The 21,382-nt window shown below is 45.2% G+C and overlaps 1 protein-coding gene across 1 annotated transcript; it reads left to right on the forward strand.

Moving 5' to 3' along the window:
- Positions 1–1,775: 1,775 nt before the first annotated feature.
- On the forward strand, positions 1,776–17,877 carry LOC309848370 (2'-5'-oligoadenylate synthase-like protein 2). The gene is made up of 6 exons (XM_082699856.1): positions 1,776–2,111; positions 9,764–10,052; positions 10,846–11,021; positions 13,966–14,207; positions 14,656–14,797; positions 16,670–17,877. The coding sequence occupies exons 1-6, from the start codon at positions 1,914–1,916 to the stop codon at positions 17,141–17,143; spliced, it is 1,521 nt and encodes a 506-aa protein (XP_082555982.1). The 5' UTR covers positions 1,776–1,913; the 3' UTR covers positions 17,144–17,877.
- Positions 17,878–21,382: the final 3,505 nt, after the last annotated feature.

Here is a 21,382-nt window from a genome sequence, read left to right on the forward strand (position 1 = left end):
GAGTGAGGAGGTAGGAACAAGTAAGGAAAATGCGATCTATAAAAAGTAAGACTGGGGCACCTGAGTGGCTCAGTCGTTTAAGCGTCTACCTTTGGTTCAGGTCATGATCTCAGGGTCCTGGGATGAAGCCCCACGTCGGGCTCTGTGCTCAGCTGGGAGTCTGATTGTCCTTCTGGCCCTCCCCTCACTCCTGCCCTCTCTCTTTCTCTCTCTCTCTCTCAAATAAATAAATAATTTTTTAAATGGTATATTATTCAACTATACGAGAAAAGGAAGTCCTGCATTTATGACAACAAGCAGCAAGCTCAAAGCCATTATGTGAAGTGAAATAAGACAGAGAAAGACACTATGAGCTCATTTACATGTGGAATCACAAGTAAATGAAACAAAATGAAAAGAACTCCCAGAAACAGAGTAGACTGGTGGTTGCCGGAGTTAGGAGGTGGGGGGGAGAGCAATGGATGAAGGTAACCAAAGAGCACAAACTTTGGGTTATAAGATGAATGAATTCCAGGGGCGCCTGGGTGGCTCAGTGGGTTAAGCTTCTGCCTTCGGCTCAGGTCATGATTCCAGGGTCCTGGGATTGAGCCCCACATCAGTCTCTCTGCTCAGGGAGCAGCCTGCTGCCCCGCTTTCTCTGCCTGCCTCTCTGCCTACTTGTGATCTCTCTCTGTGTGTGTCAGATAAATAAATAAAATCTTTAAATTAAAAAAAAAAAAAAAAAGATTATTGAACTCTGGGAATCTGACGTACAACCTGGTGACCACAGCTGTCAACACAGCTGACCCTTGAACAATATGGGCTTGGCCTATGAGGGTCCACCTATATGCAGATTTGTTTAAATACTGTATACAGTACTATAAGTGTATTTTCTCCTCATGATTTTCTCCTTTTTTTAAATTTTATTTGTCAGAGAGAGCACAAGAAGGAGAGCAGAGGGAGAGGGAGAAGCAGGCTCCCCAATGAGCAAGGAGCCCAATGTTGACTCCAGCCCAGGACCTGAGCTGAAGACAGGTGCTTAACTCACTGAGCCACCCAGGCACCCCACATCAGCCCCTCTGCTGCAGACTCTGGAGTGGGTAGTTTATGCAAATCTGCTGATTTTATCCCTCCCACCAAACCTGGATTGGCCTGTGCAGCCAGCCATCAGGGCCTCCTGGCCCCTCAGCAAACCTTTCATGTCCCTATTTCCAAAACCCAGTCTCCTCCCCACAGTCGTGGGTCCCCCGCACTTGCTCCAAACCTATGATTTCAACGAGTGGCAAATTTTTGCCATTAACAAAAACGAGAAGAAAACTTCTTTCTGGCATTTTGTTGACGGAGTTGGGATGAGGGCAGCGTAGAATTCCTAACCCCAAGCTCTGCTATTTTTTTGCACCATCGCGGGTAAGGGGAACTTCACCTGGACCTTAGGAACAAAGTAGCAAATTGAAGGTGTGTTTCCCATTGCTCTTAGAAAAGAAAGAGCTCCGCTGGTTCTGGGTCTGGCTCCAGGACTTCTCGGGCTCAGCCCAAGCCCCCACCTTCCCGCCCAGGCTTCAGCACCTCCTTACCCCCAGGGGTCCACACAATCCAGCTCCTGTAGCGGGTGGGGGTCTGCTCTGCAAGCAGCAGGAAATGGGGCACGGGGGTGGGGGAAACGCTCACACCGAGACTCAGCGGGTGATCTGCGCCCTCTGCCCTTTTCCCTGACAGCCTCGAGTGCCCTGAAAATTGCATTTTCAGGAAGTCACTTTCGGTTTTCAGTTTCGGTTTCCCAAAGACCTGAGCAGGCAGGAGCCGGAAGGAACAGCCTTGTGGGCGGCCGAACGCCTGCGGATGGGGTAGCAGGAGCTCCCCAGCCCTTCAGCCTCTGGGGAAAGCCTAGAGAAGCCCAGAGAATCCAGCCGGGCCGGCCGCCTGGGCTGGTGGAGATGGCGTTCTTTGAGGTCCCGTCTTACACCCCTGCAGACACGCTGTCTGTCTTCGTGGAGCAGAACCTTCAGCCCGACCCGGACTGGAAGGAGGAACTGAAGGATGCCTGGCAGAGAATAGAGCGTTTCTTTCGGGAACGCTGCTTCCGTGATGAGCTGGTTCTAGACCAGGAAGTCAGGGTGCTGAAGGTGGTGAAGGTGAGCTCCTGGGGACTTAAGATTGACTCTGATTCCCAGCCCGTGTGACCTGGAGACCGTGTGACCTTGGGGGAGGGGTCTTTTCGTCTCTGGGCTGCCCCTCTTTGATCAGGATTTGTTACAAGGAAGAGACGTGATTAACTGGGAAAGTGCCTTTGAACTGTAACAAGTCTGATGGAGGAGGATGATCAGGAGGAGGAAATTATTTGGGATCCAGCTGATTGGGGGGGGGGGGGCAGGTGGAATACGAATAATAGGTCTGATAAAGGGGCCGCTTGTGTTTCTTGTTGAAGAAAACCTGTTGCGGTACCTGGGTGGCTCGGAGGGTTAAGCATGGGACTCTCTGTTTCTGCTCAGGTCATGATCTCAGGAAGGGGGAGATGGGGAGATAAGAGCCCCACCGGGAATCCACTCTCAGCGTGGAATCCTTCCTCCCTCCCCTCTCCCATCTCCCTTCATGGTGCTTTCCCTCTGGTGCTCTCTTGCTCTAAAATAAAATCTTATTTTAAACCAACTGTACCCTCCAAGTTATAATCTGTATTTTTCTCCTAAAATGGTACTATATGTACATATTTATGCTAGAATATACCTAGCAATTGTGAGTACTTCATGGGTTAAAAGGGATTTTTAGGAGCTGACCACATAATTCAACGTTTAACAAATCACCTGTAAAGTTTTGCAGGCGAGGTAAATACAACACCAGGCCAGGAAGGCACAAGGCAAGATTTATTAAAGGCACTCTCCAGGGAAGTTTCAAGGCTCAGGAGAAGGGCAGCCAGGAAAGTCGCTCTGGGAGGAGGTGGGCACCCTCGGGCGCCACTCTGGATAGGGAAGTCGGGGAAATCGGTGGGTATCCTTTATCGGGCCAAGGCTGGGCATGGGCTCACATCCATGTATGGTAAGGTATTTGGTGATCGGAGGGTATGGGGTGGGGGCTCCTGATACTCCTGTTTCCTGCATAGGTATTGGGTTACCTATGGAGAAGTGACCTGGGCATACATCCTTTTGGCGGGAGAGTCAAGGGTTAAGGGGGGGGTGGGGCTGGAAGATGACGGCCCGGGGCGTCATTTCTATTGTTCCTCCTGCTTTTCTGGAGCCAGAACCCAACTTCACCCTAAATCAAAATTGCTTTAATCATCCTCTAGATTTTGCTAATTTTGCTAAATGAAAGATATCTGTTAACCTACAAAAAAAATTTAACAACCAGTTACTTTATAACAAAGAATGGCAACTCAGCACAAGCCCCTTAGGGCATGACCATAGGCAAGTCCAACACACAAAGGAGAGGAATTTAGGGAGAAGGAAGAGGAAGGTGCAGGAGTTGTTTTGAAGGGAAGTCCAGTCAGAGTAATGAGACTTTCTCATTGGCTGAGTTGCAGGGTAAATTTCTTATAGAAAATGCAATGTACATGATTTCCTGTTGGGGCCTGCAATTGATGTTTCTTTCCTGTTTACAGTTCTGTGGTGGTCTGCATGGATAATTCCTATAATTGGCGTTGGTACCTCTCCCCCTGGTGACCTCCCCCTCTGGCCTCAGACTCCGTTTTGTGAAGCTTCCCTTAATTTTCATGTATTTAATTACTTTTTAAAAAAACGTTTTGTCATTTATTTGTCAGAGAGAGAGCACATACAAGCAGGGGGAACAGCAGGCAGAGGGAGAAGCAGGCTCCCTGCAGAGCAGGGAGCCCTATTCGGGACTCAATTCCCAGACCCTGGGAATCATGACCTGAGCTGAATGCAGACGCCCAACCGACTGAACCACCCAGGCGTCCCATGAATCTAATCAAGCTTAATCTAAATCAAGCTTCACCTGGGGGTGGTATTGTTAGGAGGAGCTGATTGGACACTTAGGTAATCAGGGCCAGGGTCCCCAACAAGAAAACAGGGAGCGGGGACAGCTAAGACAAAACCCCACCAGCATCCTGTTTCACAGCATAGACAAGACCACAGTGACATCCTGTCTAGCAGCCTCTGTAGGAGTGACTCTTACAGAATATCCTGAAACAAAACAATTAACCACAAAACGTGGGTCACTATCACAAGCTGAGACAGTTGGTTTTCCAAATGTCAGCCCAAATGAGCAGCAACACGGGAACAATAACCCGATAGGTATGATGAGGGAGCAGGAGGCTGGCTGAGGACAAAGCAAGAGCTGGCGCCTTGCACCCCCCCCTTTCATCCGCTCCCCTCCATAGGTGTAGCATTCCTCAGGCACCCCTGACTGCCATAAAATGATAAATAGTTAACTTGCTGAGATCACAATCCTGCAAGACAGGAGTCTCCCTTGGTTTGCAAATATCCTTGAGATTACAACAAAGAAGTTACCTTATCAATAGCCCAATTTCTAAAGACACAGAACTCAGTTCCTCAAGCCCTAATGTCACCCTCCCCTCCATAAGAAACCGAAGGAGGTGGAAGTAGAAGGAAAAGTAAATAAAGTTAAATTTCTTCTAAACCTAAATCTCATTAACAAGGATGCTTGATAGCAGGAATGTAACATTCCACCAGACTTCCAATTGTCTTTACTTGATAGCAACTAAGCCTTCAATATCCTGATAGTATTCTTTGCCCCAATAGCCCTTCTGAACACCCCTTTGTCCTCACCTACCCAACTCCCGTGTATATAACCAACCACTCCTCACAACCCGGGGCAGCTGCATCTCTGCCTGCCCACGGGCCCTGTCCCCGTGCTTTAATAAATCACCTTTTGCACCAACGACGTCTTAAGAATTCTTTCTTTAGTCATCGGCTCCGAACCTCCTCACCCCACCGAACCTGACTTAGGTTCTGGGACTTCATCAGGTAGACGGGGGCATGATCAAAGCTTGGACTGGTACACCTCCATAGCCAATCCACAGGGGGCCCACACTCCAGCTGTTCAAGATAGTCCTGCAAAAGAGTTAATAAAAACCCCTGGATAGGAAAGCCAAAATGGCAACCCTCTGGAGTCCCCTCCATTGCCAGGAGCTTTATTCTAACACTCAATAAACTTTGCTTTGCTGCCCACCACTCTGTCAGGTCTACCTCTTCATTCTTCCAAGCAGCAGGACCAAGAACCGCAGGACTAGGGGGACAAAAATCCTCTAACACTGTGGCTGCCAAAAGAAGGATGTGCAGCCTTAAAGATCTTTAGAGTGTTGTTTTGTTGTTGTTGTTGTTGTTGTTTGTTTTTTAGAGAGAGCAGCAGGGCTCAATCCCATGACCCTGAGATGACCCGAGCCAAAATCAACAGTCAGTTACCCAACTGACTAAGTCACCCAGGCACCCCCAAAGAATCTTTAAATACAGAGTTGAAGCCAAAGATTCAAGAGTGCGATCAGCAAAGCATGAGCTTCCAAATGGAATTTCAAGAAATAAAGGCTACTGTAGTTGCTTAAAAAATACAAACTTTGCACTTCTGGGCTCTGATTCTTCCTAATATCTGAACTCCCTGGAGTGATTGTGATGCATGCTTTCTGCTGTAGGCCTCCTTGAGCTTCTTTGATTTCAGGACCTAACACCAAAAAAGGAACGTATGTTAAATTTATTCTATGGATTTAAAAGTGTTGTGTTTCCATTGGAGACCTGCCATTTGTGTTACTTCAAATACCCATGACTTGAAGTTCCCATTCTCTCCTTTATGGGTAATGTCAAGTGAAGACTGTTTGGAGAAGAAGAAAAAAAAATCACTTCTCCTTTTCTCTTGTTCTCTCAATGATCTTTATTTCTAGAAGCTTAAATACTCCTGCAGTAGCTATGTCCAACTATTATGAGCAAGATCAACAATGCCTAGAGCCAATTTTTTTTAATTTTTTTAGATTTCATTTATTTATTTGAGAGAGTATGAGAGAACATGAGAAGGGAGAAGGTCAGAGGGAGAAGCAGACTCCCTGTGGAGCAGGGACCCTGATGCGGGGCTCAATCCTGAGACTCCAGGGCCATGACCTGAGCCAAAGGCAGCTGCCCAACCAACTGAGCCACGCAGGTGTCCCAAGCCAAATATTTAAACACCATATTTGGATAAATATTGGTAAACCAGCAATAGCATAAAGGACACATTTGTAATGAACGTTTCTGTTTCTATATGAGGAGGAAGGAAGAGATTACATTGTGCGTTGTACGTAACAGTTCTTTCTCTCTGCCTTTCTGGAACTTGTTAAGTGCTAGATTTTCTAAATTGCATCTAATTTCCCTGGTTTCATTTATCTCTATTGCGGTGAGAGTTCTGGAATTAATTCTTGAGTTCGATGTACTGATTTCACAGATTTCCTACCATGAGTGGCCTGGAGAGTCTTCTAGGACCAGAAGTAACTTTTGCAAAGACATCTGGCCATGTCTGATCACTGCCACCCCACTGACATCCATATGCTTTCTTTTTCTACTATTGTTTTTCCCCAGGTCAAGGAACCTGGTACCAAAGTTAAGATTACATAGGAATCTGGGGTCCAAATTGCCTCATGATTTTTGAAAATTACACTAGTAATTTCTGGTGCCAGCCAAGAGGAAGTAAGGCTCTTACAAACTGCCTCACAAATTATAGCTGAAACACTAGACAGACATCAAAAAGGATTTGAGAACTCTGTACAGTAAACAATAAGCAGACAGATGGGGGATGGAAGTCAAAACTCAAGGAACAACCTATAACAATGGGGATGATAGTGGAGCAAACTGGTAATATATGGAACAGCATGGTTGGATGTCAAAAGCACTGTGCTAAGGGAACCTGGGTGGCTCAGTTGAGCATCTGACTCTTGATCTCAGCTCAGGTCTTGAACTCAGGGTTGTGAGTTCAGATCCTGCATTGGGCTCCACACTGGGTATGGAGCCTACTTAAAAGGGTTAGGGTGCCTGGGTGGCTCGGTCCTTAAGAGTATGCCTTTGGCTTGGGCCATGATCCCAGGTTGCTAGGATCGAGCCGCACATCAGGCTCCCTGCTTGGTGGGAAGCTTGCTTCTCCCTCTTCCACTCCCCCTGCTTGTGTTCCCTCTTTCACTCTCTCTGTCAAATAAATAAATAAAATCTTCAAAAAAATATTTATTTTGCTGAGGGATTACCTAAAAATAATTTTGTACCCTTCCTGAATACTTTCCTAATGAAGTTTAACATATGAAAAAATGTGTACAAATCATAAAGGTACAGCCTGATGAATTTTCCTAATGAATTCCCAAGTGTAACCAGCATGCAGATCAAAAGATGAATGTTCCCCTCTCTTTCTTACCAGAGACAACTGATCATAGCCCAAGTTTTAACAACATAGATTAGTCTCAACTGTTCTTGAATTTTGTATAAATGCAATCATATAGTATGCACTTTTTTGTCCTTTTTTACTCATCTTTTTTTTTTAAGATTTCATGTTTAAGTCACCTCCACACCCAGTGTGGGGCTCGAACTCACAACCCCAAGAACAAGAATTGCATGCTCCACTGACTGAGCCAGCCAGGCCATCCCAGTTTGTCTTGTTTTAATATAACAGTGATCCCTCCTTAATTTTATTAAAGATTTCATGAAATGTTAAAAAATGGGCAGCAGACCCATCCACAAAGATCTGACAGGCCAGAAAGGACTGGCATGATACATTCAGAATACTAATTGGAAAATTAAAAAAAAAAAAAAAAAAAAAAAAAAAAACATGCAGCCAAGAGTCCTTTTTCCAGCTAGGATGTCATTCAGAGTGGAAGGAGAGATCAAAAGCTTCCAGGATAAACAGAAACTAAAAGAAATTGTGATCACCAAACCAGCCCTACAAGAAATATTAAAAGGGATCCTTTAAGTGATGAGAGAGCACAAAAGTAACACAGACCAGAAAGAAACAGTAACTTTACAGATAATACAATGGCCCTAAATTTGTATCTTTCAATAGTTACTCTGAATATAAATGGGCCAAATAACCCAACCAAAAGACACAGGGTATCAGATTGGATAAAGAAGTAAGACCCATTGATAGGCTGTCTGCAAAAGAGACATTTTATTGTTTTTAAAGGGTTTTATTTATTTCTTTGACAGCACAAGGGGGAGCAGCAGGCAGAGGGAGAGGGAGAAGCAGACTCCCCACAGAGCAGGGAGCCCAACCCAGGGCTCAATCCCAGAGCTCTGGGATCATGACCTGAGCCAAAGGCAGACACTTAACCGAATGAGCCACCCAAGTACCTCAACAGACTCATTTTAGACCAAAGACACTTCAGACATAAAGTGAGGAGGTGGAAAACCATTTACCATGCTAATGGACGTTAGAAAAAATCTGGGGTGGCAATCCTTATAACAGACAGTTTAGATTTTAAACCAAAGACTATAAAAAGAGATGAGGAAGGACCCTATAACATAATTAAAGGGTCCACCCTACAAGAAGACCTAGCGATTGTAAATATCTATGCCCCTTATCCTGGGAGCAGACTGGTATATAAACCAATTCATAACAAAGTTAAAGAAGCACATTGATGATACAGTAATAGTAGAGGACTTTAACAACCCCCCCCCCCCACCACTGAAATGGACAGATCATCCAAGCAGAAGATCAACCAGGAAACAAGGGCCTTGAGTGGCACACTGGACCTGATGGACTTCACAGATATATTGAGAACATTCCACCCTAAAGCAACAGGATACACATTCTTCTCAGGTGCATATGGAACATTCTCCAGAGTAGATCACATCCTGGGCCACAAATCAGGCCTCAGGACAGTGGATGCATTTCTACACTTTTGAGAAAGAGGAAACAATTTCTGCTTTTCTTGTTGAGATTTCTTTTGACCAAATATTAGGAACATGTAGTTTTCTAGTTCATTCTCTGCAAGTGCATCAGCAGTAAGTGGGGGAAAGGACCAGGCAAGAAGAAGATCATTTGCAAGTGAAGTAAATAAAGGCAGGCAGGACTTTCCATCATTCTCAGTCCCCCTCTAATGGAGAAACTCCATCATCACCTTGCCCATGAATGTGGGTGCTTGTCCGTGACACCTAAATTCCTTTTCCAGCTTTTTTCTTATCCAGGAGGAAAGATTTACGATGTACCTTTCAAGGCTACAGCTGGGCCTCATTCTATGAACACGTATGCTACCAATGCACTAGGATTTCCAGCATCCTTCATATACGCACATGCACAGACACAATGTCCAAAAAATATGTTTGTGCCTACACACACAAAATGTATATACAAAATATATATGTTAAAGTCTGTCTGGCTAGGCCAGAGATGTCCAATAGAACTTTCCTAGTGATGGAAATGTTCTCTACATGTACCCCCCATCACTCTCTGTGGGTGGCTATTGAACACTTGGACGGAAGCTAGTATGGCTGAAAGACTGTATTTATAAATTTCGTTTCATTCAAATGTAATTAGCCACATGTGGCTCTTGGCTACCATATTGGACAGCATGGGTTTAGGCATCAAGCATCTCTGGAATAATACAGAAGAAGCTGTGGGTGCCTCTGCAGAAGGAGCTTAGGGCCTGAGGTACAGTGGAGTTTTACCTTTCATTTATATCTTTGAATAGTTAATCATGCACTTAATTTGTCTAAATTAACAAAGAGATGTGGTCAGCAAAGTCCACCACATATGGAAGAGACCAAGGTCTCCTTTTGACACCTATGTAAACAGCTTAACATGGGTGCCTCTGGCTTCACCCTGACCTCAAAGCTTCAGGCCCCAAGATAGGCCCCAACATTAATTTCCTCCCCAGGGCGGCTCCTCTGGGAAGGGGACAACGCTGAACTACAGCTCTGATGTGGACTTGGTCTTGTTCTTGAGCTGCTTCTCCAGCTTCCAAGACCAGGCAGACCACCGCGAATTTGTCATCAACTTCATTAAGAAGAGACTGACCAAGTACAGCAGGAGCCTAGCCTACAGCATCACCATGGTCCCACGGAAAGAGACCACCAGGGTCCCCCGCTCGCTGTCCTTCCAAGTCCAGCTCAGGAAGAACAGTGAAGCCATTGGAGTGGATGTGCTTCCAGCCTATGATGCTCTGAGTAAAGACAATAATGGTTTGGGGCCCAAGAAACTAGTAGGGAGTCTTCACCAAACTGGTGTTGGGGGAGGTATAGGAAAGTAGAAACCAGGGGAGAGAGAGTAGAGTTCACTTTATCTGGGGGGGCTGCAACTCGAGCTGTATCTTGAAGTTAAGTCGTTCCATAAACGTATGTGCTACCATGCCCCATGCTGGAGAGAGAGGGGACTTTTCCCACCCAGCTCAAGGAGAGACTCCTCTGTGACCCTCTGGGAAACACCAGGATAAGAAAGCACTTCAAGGTCTTTGGAGTTAGGATTAGATTGGAATCATTTTAAAAACCGAACTCTTAATGTCTTTTAATTTTAGCTTAAGACTTACTAACTGTGATCTTGGGCAAGGTATCTAACACCTCTAAGACTCAATGTACCAACCTGTTAAATGGGATAGTATCAGGTTGAACCATAGGAAATTGACAATATTTGACCATGTTTGATCCACAAAGATGGTGCTCTTTATGGTTCCACTTAATTTTACCTACTTCATGGAGCTGTTCTAAGGCTCCGTGAGCTTAGCCCAGTGCCCAACAGAGGGTAAAGTCTTTGGGCATTGTGAGTCATTTAAAATCTCTGTGACTTTTGAGGGGGCTACCAAACTCAGTAAGCCTCTACCTGTTTTGATGTAAAATAGGGGAAAGAATACAGGAGTGGGGATTCTGTGAGATCATTTATGAGTCCTCTCTACCTAGCAGTTTTTTCCCATCTTCTTGTCCTCAGATGGTGGATTTTCTTAAACCAGGTTCTTTTCTCTCCCAGAAAATTTTTGCCGAGACTCTAAACCATCACCAGAAATCTATGAAGACTTAATAACCAGTGGTGCCCCCCCTGGGGAATTCTCGCCCAGCTTCACAGAGTTGCAGCGGCACTTTGTGAAAAGTCGCCCTGTTAAGCTAAAGAACCTCTTGCGGATGGTGAAGTATTGGCACCAGCAGGTATGGGGCTCAGAGCGGGGTTGGGTGTGGGGCTTGGGTGCCAGGGCTGGGCGGCTCGGGCCTGGGAGGTGCTGGACTGGGAGATGCAGAGACAAGAGGGAGGGCAGGCGTATGCTAACTCTTTTTTTTTTTTTTTTTTTAAGATTTGTTTATTTATTGGGGGAGGTGGAAAGAGAGAGCTGGGTGAAAAGCAGAGGGAGAAATAGACTCCCTACTGAGCAGGGAGCCTGACTTGGGCTCAATCCTGGGACTCCAGGATCATGACCTGAGCTGAAGGCAGAGGTTCAACTGACTGAGCCACCCAAGTGCTCCGCCAATGTGATTTTCCACAGACTTCAGACCTCAGGCATTTCATGTAACAGCAATGGGAAGAAAGCTGCTGTTTACTGAGCATTGTCTTCTGAGTGCTCTGCATATTTTTTCTGTCTTTCCAGCAACCCTGTCATGTAGGCATTCTACATTAGCCCCATTTCAGGGATGAGAAAACTGAGGCTCAAGGGCTAAAGTTAGGCTGAGATTTAAACACCAAGGTGCCTGACTATGCTAGGCTGGTTTTTATAATAATAACATTTCATAATAATAATAGTTTTCATAATAATAATCACTTTTTCTGATTATTTGAGCATTACATTGGGCTTGTGAAAAATTCAAGTAATGCACGAAAAGAAGTATAAAAAGGAAGGTAAAATTCAGATGAAATGCCTGAAATGATACCAAAAATGTTTTTGGAGACTGTCCCTTCATTCCTCTCTCTTTGTTCACACTGCTATGCCCAGAGCTCACGTAAGTGGACCCACATGATGCCTTACTCTTTCTGTAGTCCACTCTTTGCAAAAATGCATTTGCTTACTGACATTTGGAGTTGAACTTAGGGGAGTTAACGTGTTAATGTATTTTGCATCGTTTTCCATTGGGTATTTTGGGGCTTTTTTAATAAGTTGTGAGAGCTTTTTGTAAATTATGTAGATATTTACTGCTATTTCTCATGTATTACAATGTTTTCACCAATAGAGCACTCCACTATGGCCCTTAATTAAAGTATCTCTGACAATATAATTTTTCTAATGTTTAAAATATACAAAGTTGGGGGGGGCACCTGGGTGGCTCAGTCAGTTGAAGGACAGACTCCTGGTTTCAGCTCACATCACCATCTTGGCTCCTGGGATCCAGCCCCCAGTGGGACTCCGGGCTCAGCGGGGAGTCTGCTGGAGGATTCTGTCCCCCCTCACACCCCCACCGCTTCTCTTCCCCATGCTCAGGCAATCTCTCTCTTTCTAAAATGAATTAAAAAATCATTAAATAAAATAAAATACACAAAGAAAGATGTCTGGTTGGCTCGTTTGGAGGAGTGTGCAACCCTCGATCTTAGGGTCATGGGTTCAAAGCCACACATGATTGTAGAGATTACTTAAAAACAGACACAAAGGGCGCCTGGGTGGCTCAGTGGGTTAAGCCGCTGCCTTCGGCTCAGGTCATGATCTCAGGGTCCTGGGATCCAGGCCCGCGTCGGGCTCTCTGCTCAGTGGGGAGCCTGCTTCCCCCTCTCTCTGCCTGCCTCTCTGTCTACTTGTGATCTCTCTGTCAAATAAATAAATAAATAAAATCCTTAAAAAAAAAAAAAACCAGACACAAAAATGGGTCTGACTTTTCTGGGTTGTAGGTTTTCTGTCTTGCCCACCATGTGTAGGTGGTCTTCTAATTTTCTTCTACTATGTTTCACAAATACTTTCACTCCATTTATAAACTATTTTGGTATTTGTTGCCACAGTGGGATCATCATTATTTTCTTCCAAATGGTGGGAAAATTGTGCTAGCATCATTTGTTGGGTTGTGCATTTTTTCCCATCTTCCATCACCCTTGTCAGTCTTTGTTAAGTTTTTTTAATCTACTGGGAACTAGTTCTGGGCTATCCATTCTGTTACACTTGGCTATTGCTTATTCTGACACCAAAAACATACTTTTTATGAGACATATCTGAGAAAACAAATCCCAACCTCTCTATTTTTCTTTCTCACAATTTTCTTGGATTTCCTAAGCATTTATTCCTATATTTGAATCTTAAGATCATTTTTCTCCCACTAAAAAACTTATGGGAGGGGCGCCTGGGTGGCTCAGTGGTTTGGGCTGCTGCCTTCAGCTCGGGTCATGATGTCAGGGTCCTGGGATCGAGCCCCGCATCGGGCTCCCTGCTCCGCAGGAAGCCTGCTTCCCTCTCTCTCTCTCTCTATCTCTGCCTGCCTCTCTGCCTACTTGTGATCTCTGTCTGTCAAATAAATAAATAAAATCTTTAAAAAAAAAAAAAAGAATAAAAAACTGGTGGGATTCAAATTGTAATTGCAATAAATTTCTAAATGAATTTTTGAGGAACTAAAAATTTCACACTCTTAACTCTTTTTCCATATTTCCATTTGTTCTGGTTTTTGTGTTATGTTTTCAGTATGTCTATATGCTTTGTTTTCTTTAATTAGACCCTATATTCACCATACTGCATTGTCTCCCCCATCCCAACTCAAGAACATAGACTTGTGGGGCCTAAAATGTCCATGAGAGGCTTCAATTTCCCCTTTCATGGAAATTTTGCTGGCCATGGGACGTAATTCTTCTAGAGACCAAGCTTCTAGACCCACTTCAAATTTCATGGACTTGCTACATAGTCCAGATACAAAATGGAGTTGACAAAGTAGTTCTTTTCTGTATTATTTTTATTTATTTATTTTTAAGCAAGCTCTATACATGACAGGGTCTTGAACTTACAACCCTGAGATCAAGAGTACCATGCTCTATCTATTGAGCCAGCCTGGCATTCCTGAAGTTGACAAAATATTACTAGGATCTAGAAACAGAGAGAACTAAAAATTCTCAATTCCCAGGGTAGCATCTCATATTTATTTTCTCTCTCTCTCTCTCTCTCTCTCTCTGTCTCCCTTTCCCCCAAACCCCCAGAAATTGAAACCTAAATATCGAAATGCAGCATTGCCCCCAAAATATGCACTGGAGCTATTGACCATCTATGCCTGGGAAATAGGCACAAACCAAAGCGATAACTTCAGCCTGGATGAAGGGTATAGAGCTGTGATGGAACTCCTCATCAATTATCAAAACATCTGCATATATTGGACCAAGTACTATGATTTCCAAAATGAGACTGTCAGAATGTATGTCAAACAACGTTTGAAGGAACGCAGGTGAGTATATTGGCATTATTTTCAGCTTCAAGGAACAGGAAACCCAACTCACACGCTTTTTTAAACAAAGGGAATTTATTGGTTTCTGTAACTGAGAAGCCCAAGGATAAATGAAGCTTCAGGTATGGTGTGATCCAGATGTTTGCTATTTCATTAGGGTTGCAGTCTGTGAAATCACTCAGCCCTGCCCTTCCCTGTGTTTTGCCTTTGAATTCAGGCGACCATCAGTTCCAGTCTCCTCATCTGCCCTCATCCCTTTCACTATGAGAGAGTGCCTTTGCCCTATCGTTCTAAGCAGAATCCCTGAGATTCACTCTGACCAGGCCAACTTAGGTTTAGCTTGCAGGGAGGCCTCCCTACAAGGAGGCCTTGCACGTCCTACACACTTCAGTGACAGAGGCCAGAGTCCTAAGTGTGATGGAGATCTACTTCCCTTTCTCTCTCTCAGGCCAGTTATCCTGGACCCAGCTGATCCTACTAACAACCTGGGAAGCAAAAAGAGATGGGACCTGGTGGCCAGGGAGGCTGTTCGTGAACTGGAACAGGCCTGCTTCAGGACTGAAGACCCCAACCAGGCCTGGTACATACAGGTATGATCATCCCCATGCCAGCCCATGCCTCAGTCATGACCCAGTACTGACCTCACTTCAGCACCCCCCCCCAGTGAACCCTCTCAGCTTCTGGCCACAGCACCTCTAAGACCCCAGGACAGGTAGCACCCCCCCACACCATGGAGATATCCCAGGCAACCAGCAAGTCTTCCCCTTCTGCTCTAAGTGTCTGGCCTCAGTTCTTTCATCTGTAAAATGGGCAGTTTCTTCCCTGCTCTGTAGCCACTGGAAAAATATAATCAAAGCCTTTCACATACATACCCTCTGTGGGGTAACATTTTCCCTATTATGCATTGTTGAAAGCTCAACTTCTTGCTGTCAAAAATGATTTAAGGGACACCTCACTGGCTCAGTCAAAAAAGCATGCGACTCTTGATCTCAGGGTTGTGGATTTGAGCCCCATGTTGGGTGTAGAGATTACTAAAAATATTTAAAAATAAGTTTTATTTTTAAAAAGAGAGAGATTTCAGAGATGTATCCAGAAACGATCAGTTAGGAGCGCTGGATTCCACTGCAGACAGCAACACCCCTAGTGTGCGACCCCCCTTCCCCATTCCGGGTTTCCCCCACATGACCATGGCAGTCCTGGGTCTGAACACTATAGGAATCCAGGGTTCAAAGACCAGGAGGTGGCTATCAGCTCAACTGAGAGAGACCTTATTTCCCTAACCTGCTACTCCCCTAGAGATCTCATTGCCAGTCCCACATCTCGTAGCCTGCAGGGAAATCCTGTGGCTGGCCTCGAAGGCAGATCTGCAGCAGTTCCTCGCGCCTGAGAAGGACCTGCCACCCAGCCCTGGCCCACTGACAGGCATGTCCAGTGGACCAGGAGGCTCCCGCGAGGCAAGATTCATGGGACTGTCCTCCAGCTCTTGCTAAGAACCCTCCCCACCACCTTTTTTAATATTATCATTTTGTGAAAAAGTAACACACATGTTTAGCAAAGAATTTTAAAAATCACACTGTTGAAAAGAACACACAACTAAAGTAAGTTGCCTTCCCAGGCTCTAGGTACCGCCTTCTCCCCAACATCCATTTATCGATGTCCTGCATCTCCTTCTGTAGATAGATACGCCGCCCACACACTAGCACGCTCCTGTCTGACCGTAATCTAAATTTTTTGTGTTTTTGCTTTTATTTACTTAGACTATTCGGCTATTTATGTTACTCAATTAAATTATCAGAAAGGCAATTTCATATCCACACCTGTAGACCTAAAAGGGCTTGACCATGTAACACAATGTCCAAAGCAGGATATTTTTGAGCATGAAATGGGGTGATGCTAATTATGCCAGGACAAGGGACACACACTTGGACTAGACTTCGAGTCCCCCTGGATTAACAGCTATATCTTGATCCAATGGAGGAAAGTACCTTCTCTTTTGTGACCACTGCCCCACTGAAAGATTTTTAAGCTGCTTCCAGACTTTTGCTGTTACAGTGAATATCCTTGACCACCTCCATCTGTTAAATGATTTAACCTAGAGTAGCCCAAACACCTGTGTAGGTGTTAATGTTATCCCCATGGGACAGATAGGGACTCTGAACAGTTCCGCATAGGAGGAATGGTTACTTCAAGGACTGCTGCCGGTTGTTACTCTGATCAGGGTGAGTCAGAAGGCAAGTCAGGCGACTCAATGGTCAGGTAAGCCTAGGATGATCAGGTGTTCTGCTCTGCCTGGGACAGTTCCAGTTTATACCTGTTGGCTGAGAAAATTACCAATAGCACTTTCTCCTACTGTAAGTATCTTCGTAGGCAATCAGTCATATTGTCAGTGGGCAGGAAGGAGAGGATTTGGAGACAACAGCCATGACGGTGAGATGTCCTTATCTGTCCTCCTTCCCTTCCAGCCAGCAAGGGATGTCCAGGTGACGGTGAAAAAGGCAGGAGAGGAGGCCTGGACATTCTCAGTGAACCCCTACAGTCCCATCTGGAAGATGAAAATAGAGATCAGGAGGATATGGGGCTTCTACGGGCAGCAGCGTCTCTCCTTCCAGGAGCCAGGTGGGGAGAGACAAATGCTCAGCAGCCGGAAGACACTAGCAGATTATGGGATCTTCTCTAAAGTGAACATCCGGGTACTGGAGACCTTCCCTGGTGAGATTCAGGTCTTCGTGAAGGACTCTAAAGGCCACAGCAAACCTTACGCCATCCACCCTGAGGACTCCATCCGTGACTTGAAAGAGAAGATTGAGGAAGCTGGGGGACTTTCTGTGGTGGATCAGATACTAAAATTCCAGAGTCGGACTCTGCGGAATCACCGCAGCCTCTCAGACCTGCAGATTAAAGACTGTGACACCATCCTACTCACGAGGAGAACCTGAGTGAGGACAGGATTAAGGTATAGGCAGGGAGAGATGGGGGTCCCTGGCTAGGCTCTGAGACTTGCAGAAGCACCAAGACAGAGTGAACAAGAGATAAGGGAACAGCCCCCTGACCTCAGATGGCCGATGGTCGGCAGTATTTTTCTTTGGTGGCTACAATGTATCATAGAAAATGAACAAACCTCAAAGAAGTATGTCATTAAAGGTGTTATCAATAGCCCATGCTCAAGCCAAGATGGCACCAGAAACTCAAGGCTATAAGTCACCCAGTCACTTCTCAATAAAAGGACAGACTACAAATCAGAGAAAGACAACTATCATATGATCTCCCTGATATGAGGAAGTGGAGATGCAACATTGGGGACTTGGGGGTAGGAAAAGAATAAATGAAACAAGGTGGGATCCGGAGGGAGACAAACCATAAGAGACTCTTAATCTCACAAGACAAACTGAGGGTGGGCGAGGGGAGGGAGGGGGAGGGAAGGGGGTGGGGTTATAGACACTGGGGAGGGTATGTGCTATGGTGAGTGCTGTGAAGTGTGTAAACCTGGCGATTCACAGACCTGTACCCCTGGGGCTAATAATACATTATATGTTTATTTAAAATTTTTTAAAAGTATATATTAAAAAAAAAAAGACAGACTACAAGCCCTCAGTGGCAACCACATTGGGAGCCCTCACTCCTGAGAGCTTTTTCTGTACCTTTCCTAATAAAACTCTATTGCTTTACTCACCCTCCTTTGTTAGTGAGAGTCATTCTTCGACTTGGTGAGATAAGAACCTAGCTCCTCGATTCAACGCCACAGGTCCCCAGGTCAGGCTGCACATGATGTAGATTTCTATGGTTCTGTTCCCTCACCTACCCCTTTCCACCCAGACCATTGTGATTTTCAGAAGCATAAGTATGAATGTACCCTTCCCTGCAGGAAGTCCTCCAATGGCTCCTATTACCTATTGAATAAAGTTTAAGTTCTTTGTCTTGGCATTCAAGGTCTTTGACAATTAAGTGATTGCTTGCTTCTCACTCTCTCCTCATCACTCTCAAAACACACCAGGTGAGCCCAAACTCTCGAAGCTCCAGAGCACCAAATTCTGGATCATGACACCATGACCGAATCAACTATCCCTTTTCCCTCGTGTTTCTATCTGTCAACACTCAAAGCTCTAAGTCATCATTCTCCAAGTATGTACCCCAGACCAGCAGAATCAGCACACCACCTGGGAATGTCTTAGAAATGAAAATTCTCAGCAGCTATCCCAGATTTACCTGAGTCAGGTCCTCTGGTGATGGGGTTCAGCAGTCTGTGTCCAAACAAGTCTTCCAAGTAATTCTGATGCATGCTCCAGTTGAGAACCATTGCTAGAAGCCCCCCACAGCCAACTGGGTCACTTCCTGCCCCCACACCCAATTTAGAATTCCATGAAAACACTTGGAACCCTTGTTGTGTTCTGTTGTTGGATCATTCGTCTCTCTGATCTAATGAGACTTGACAAGGGCCTTATTCCTGTGTCCCCATGGTCTAGAATGCTGTCTACCTGGCACACATGTTCAGCATGTGCTTGCTCAATAAACGAATGAACCAAAGAATGACTTTGAATTCTTCCCTCTTATCTTCCTGAGGGTCTCAGCCCAATGCTATTTTAGAAACCACATGGTAACTGCTGTCTCATTCCTTGAAATTGCCCAATCACCCATATGCGCTCCATGCCATAGTGTAAACCATAACAAGCTCCGACCCAATAGCTTCGCTCATCTGTCCAAACCTAATTGGACCCAGAGTGATCAGCTGACCTAGCATAGACTCCCATCTATTGGTTTTACTTAGCCTGATTTTGAGCCCTGGGGGGTGGGACCAAGTACAGCAGTTCCCAGTATAGCTAAATGAGCGTGAATGTCTAAGCAGAAATGCAATCAGAGCAGAACTTCCCAAGGTCAAGTCTACGTATGAGTAAAAAGTCTTCCCTCTGCACAAAGAATGGAGCCATGAATAGCAAGAGAGAATCAAAAGCACTCACAGCCCCAGGGAGAGATGCTGCAGGGTGCTGTTAGACCAGCCTGTTTAAAAAAAAAAAAAAAATCAAATCCCCCCATCATTAACCTAAATTGAATGAACTCCTACTCATTGAGTGAATGCGACTAGGTAGGGTATCTTTTTTGCCCCCAAAGCCTTGACTAAGATCTGCTTCTGCAGCTCAATAAAATTATTTATTTTCTAATACTTAGTAACTTAATAACTCCGTGCCTTTGCCTGGCATTGACACCAGGAGTCTTTATGGACATGATGTCATTAGATTCCTGTCCTCACGGCTGCCCGGGAACTTAGGTGGAGGAGTATGCATAATACCTTCTCTCTCTTTTTACAGATAGGAATACTGAAGTTAGGAAGTATTCTACGCTGGCCCTTCCCTGTCTTAACCATCTCACTTAAGGACAATTCCATCCTTCCAGTTGCCAAACCAAAGCCTCGGAATGGTCCTTTGGTCCAGTCTTGGTCTCACACCATATTCTATCCATTAGCAAGATCTGTTTATATTCAAAATAGTTGCAGGAACATGATGCAACATCTGGGGTTCATGCTTAAATAACACAGGAGAGGATACGTGGATGCAAGAATCACCGAATGCCATTTTGTTGCAGGATCGGAGGGTTCTTGTCTCACCGGGTTGAAGAATGAATCTTGCCAGACACAAAAGGGTCAAGGGAAGTGAAAGTTTACTAAGTGAAGGTGAGAGCAGAAAGGCAAGAAAAATGCTCTCTAGAGTGAGAGGGGTCCCTCATGGGTTTCCACTGAGGGTTTTCAGGGTGGGTCCTTTATTGAAAACTCAACCAGGAAGCTTGTGACCTTGAGATTCTCGTGCCATCTTGGTTTGAGCAGGTGTTATTGGTAACACCCTTAATGACTCATTTCTTTGAGGTCTGGTAATTTTTCTGTGATTACACTGTAGCCACCAAAGAAAATGACTCCCTAACATCCGGGGCCGGTGGTCTGGTGTGTTCCCTTATCTCTTGTCCAGCCTCTCTTAGAGCCTCTGCCTGCCAGGAATAGTTTCAGAGCCTAGTCAGGGGCTCCCTATCCCTCCCTCCCTACACCTTAACCCTTTCCTTCCTCAGTTTGATCATTGTGGAAGCTGAATGATGGTTCACAGAGGTTCCTTTTGTTATTTCCACTTTTATGTTTGAAATTTTCCGTAATAAAAAAATTAAATCAGGGGCACCTGGGTGGCTCAGTCAGTTAGGTGTCTGCCTTCCTCTCTGGTCATGATCCCAGCGTCCTGGGATCAAGTCCTACTCAGTGGGGAGTCTGCTTCTCCTTCTATCACTGCCCCTCCCCCCAGCTCATGCTCTTTCTCTCTCTCTCTCTCTCTCTCTCAAATAAATAAATAAAATCTTTTTAAAAAATCATGCAACTTTTCCCTACCTTCACTGCTACCATTCTGATCCAAGCAGCCAGATTCCCCTGTTGGGACTTTTTTTTTTTTTTTAAGATTTTGATTTATTTATTTGAGAGAGAACGAGCATGAGGAGACAGGTAGGGGAAGGAGCAGAGAAACAGATTCCCCCCACTGAGCAGCAAGCCTGACATGGGGTTCGATCTTAGGCTCCGAGATCATGACCTGAGTGGAAGGCAGACACTTAACAGACTGAACCACCCAGGTGCCCTCCTGTTGGGACTATCGCAGTAGCTTTTTAACTGAGCCCCTGCTTCCCCTCTCACCTTCACAGCTACCCTCTGCTTTTAATCTAAACTTCCCCTAGCAGCCAGTGTGATCTCATTAATAAGAAAGTCAGACCATTTCACTCTTCTGCTTGAAACTTTCCAATGGCTCCCCATTTCATTCAGGGTAAAAGTCAGCCTTAATGAATGGTCTTCAAGATCTTACACTATTTGCACCCGAACATTTTACCACTTATACCTCATCTCCTCACAGTCTCTCCCTTTGGTCATCCCATTCTAGTCATGCTGTTATTCCTCAAACCCACCAGGCACACTGATGCCACAGGACCTTTGCGCTTGCTGCTCATTCTGCCATGAACCATCCTCTTCCCTCGGGCATACACATGGCTCACTCTGCCTCCTTCATGTCTTTGCTCAAATATCTCCCTTTCAGGCCTTTCCAACCACCTTATTTGAGACTGAACATCTAAACAATCCTACACACACACACACACACGCACGCACACACACCCCATATATCTTAACCTCTTGCCCTGCTTTACTTTTTCTGCTTAGCACTTCT

Source organism: Mustela nivalis, assembly GCF_964662115.1.
Source record: "Mustela nivalis genome assembly, chromosome: 14".
NCBI lineage: Eukaryota > Metazoa > Chordata > Mammalia > Carnivora > Mustelidae > Mustela > Mustela nivalis.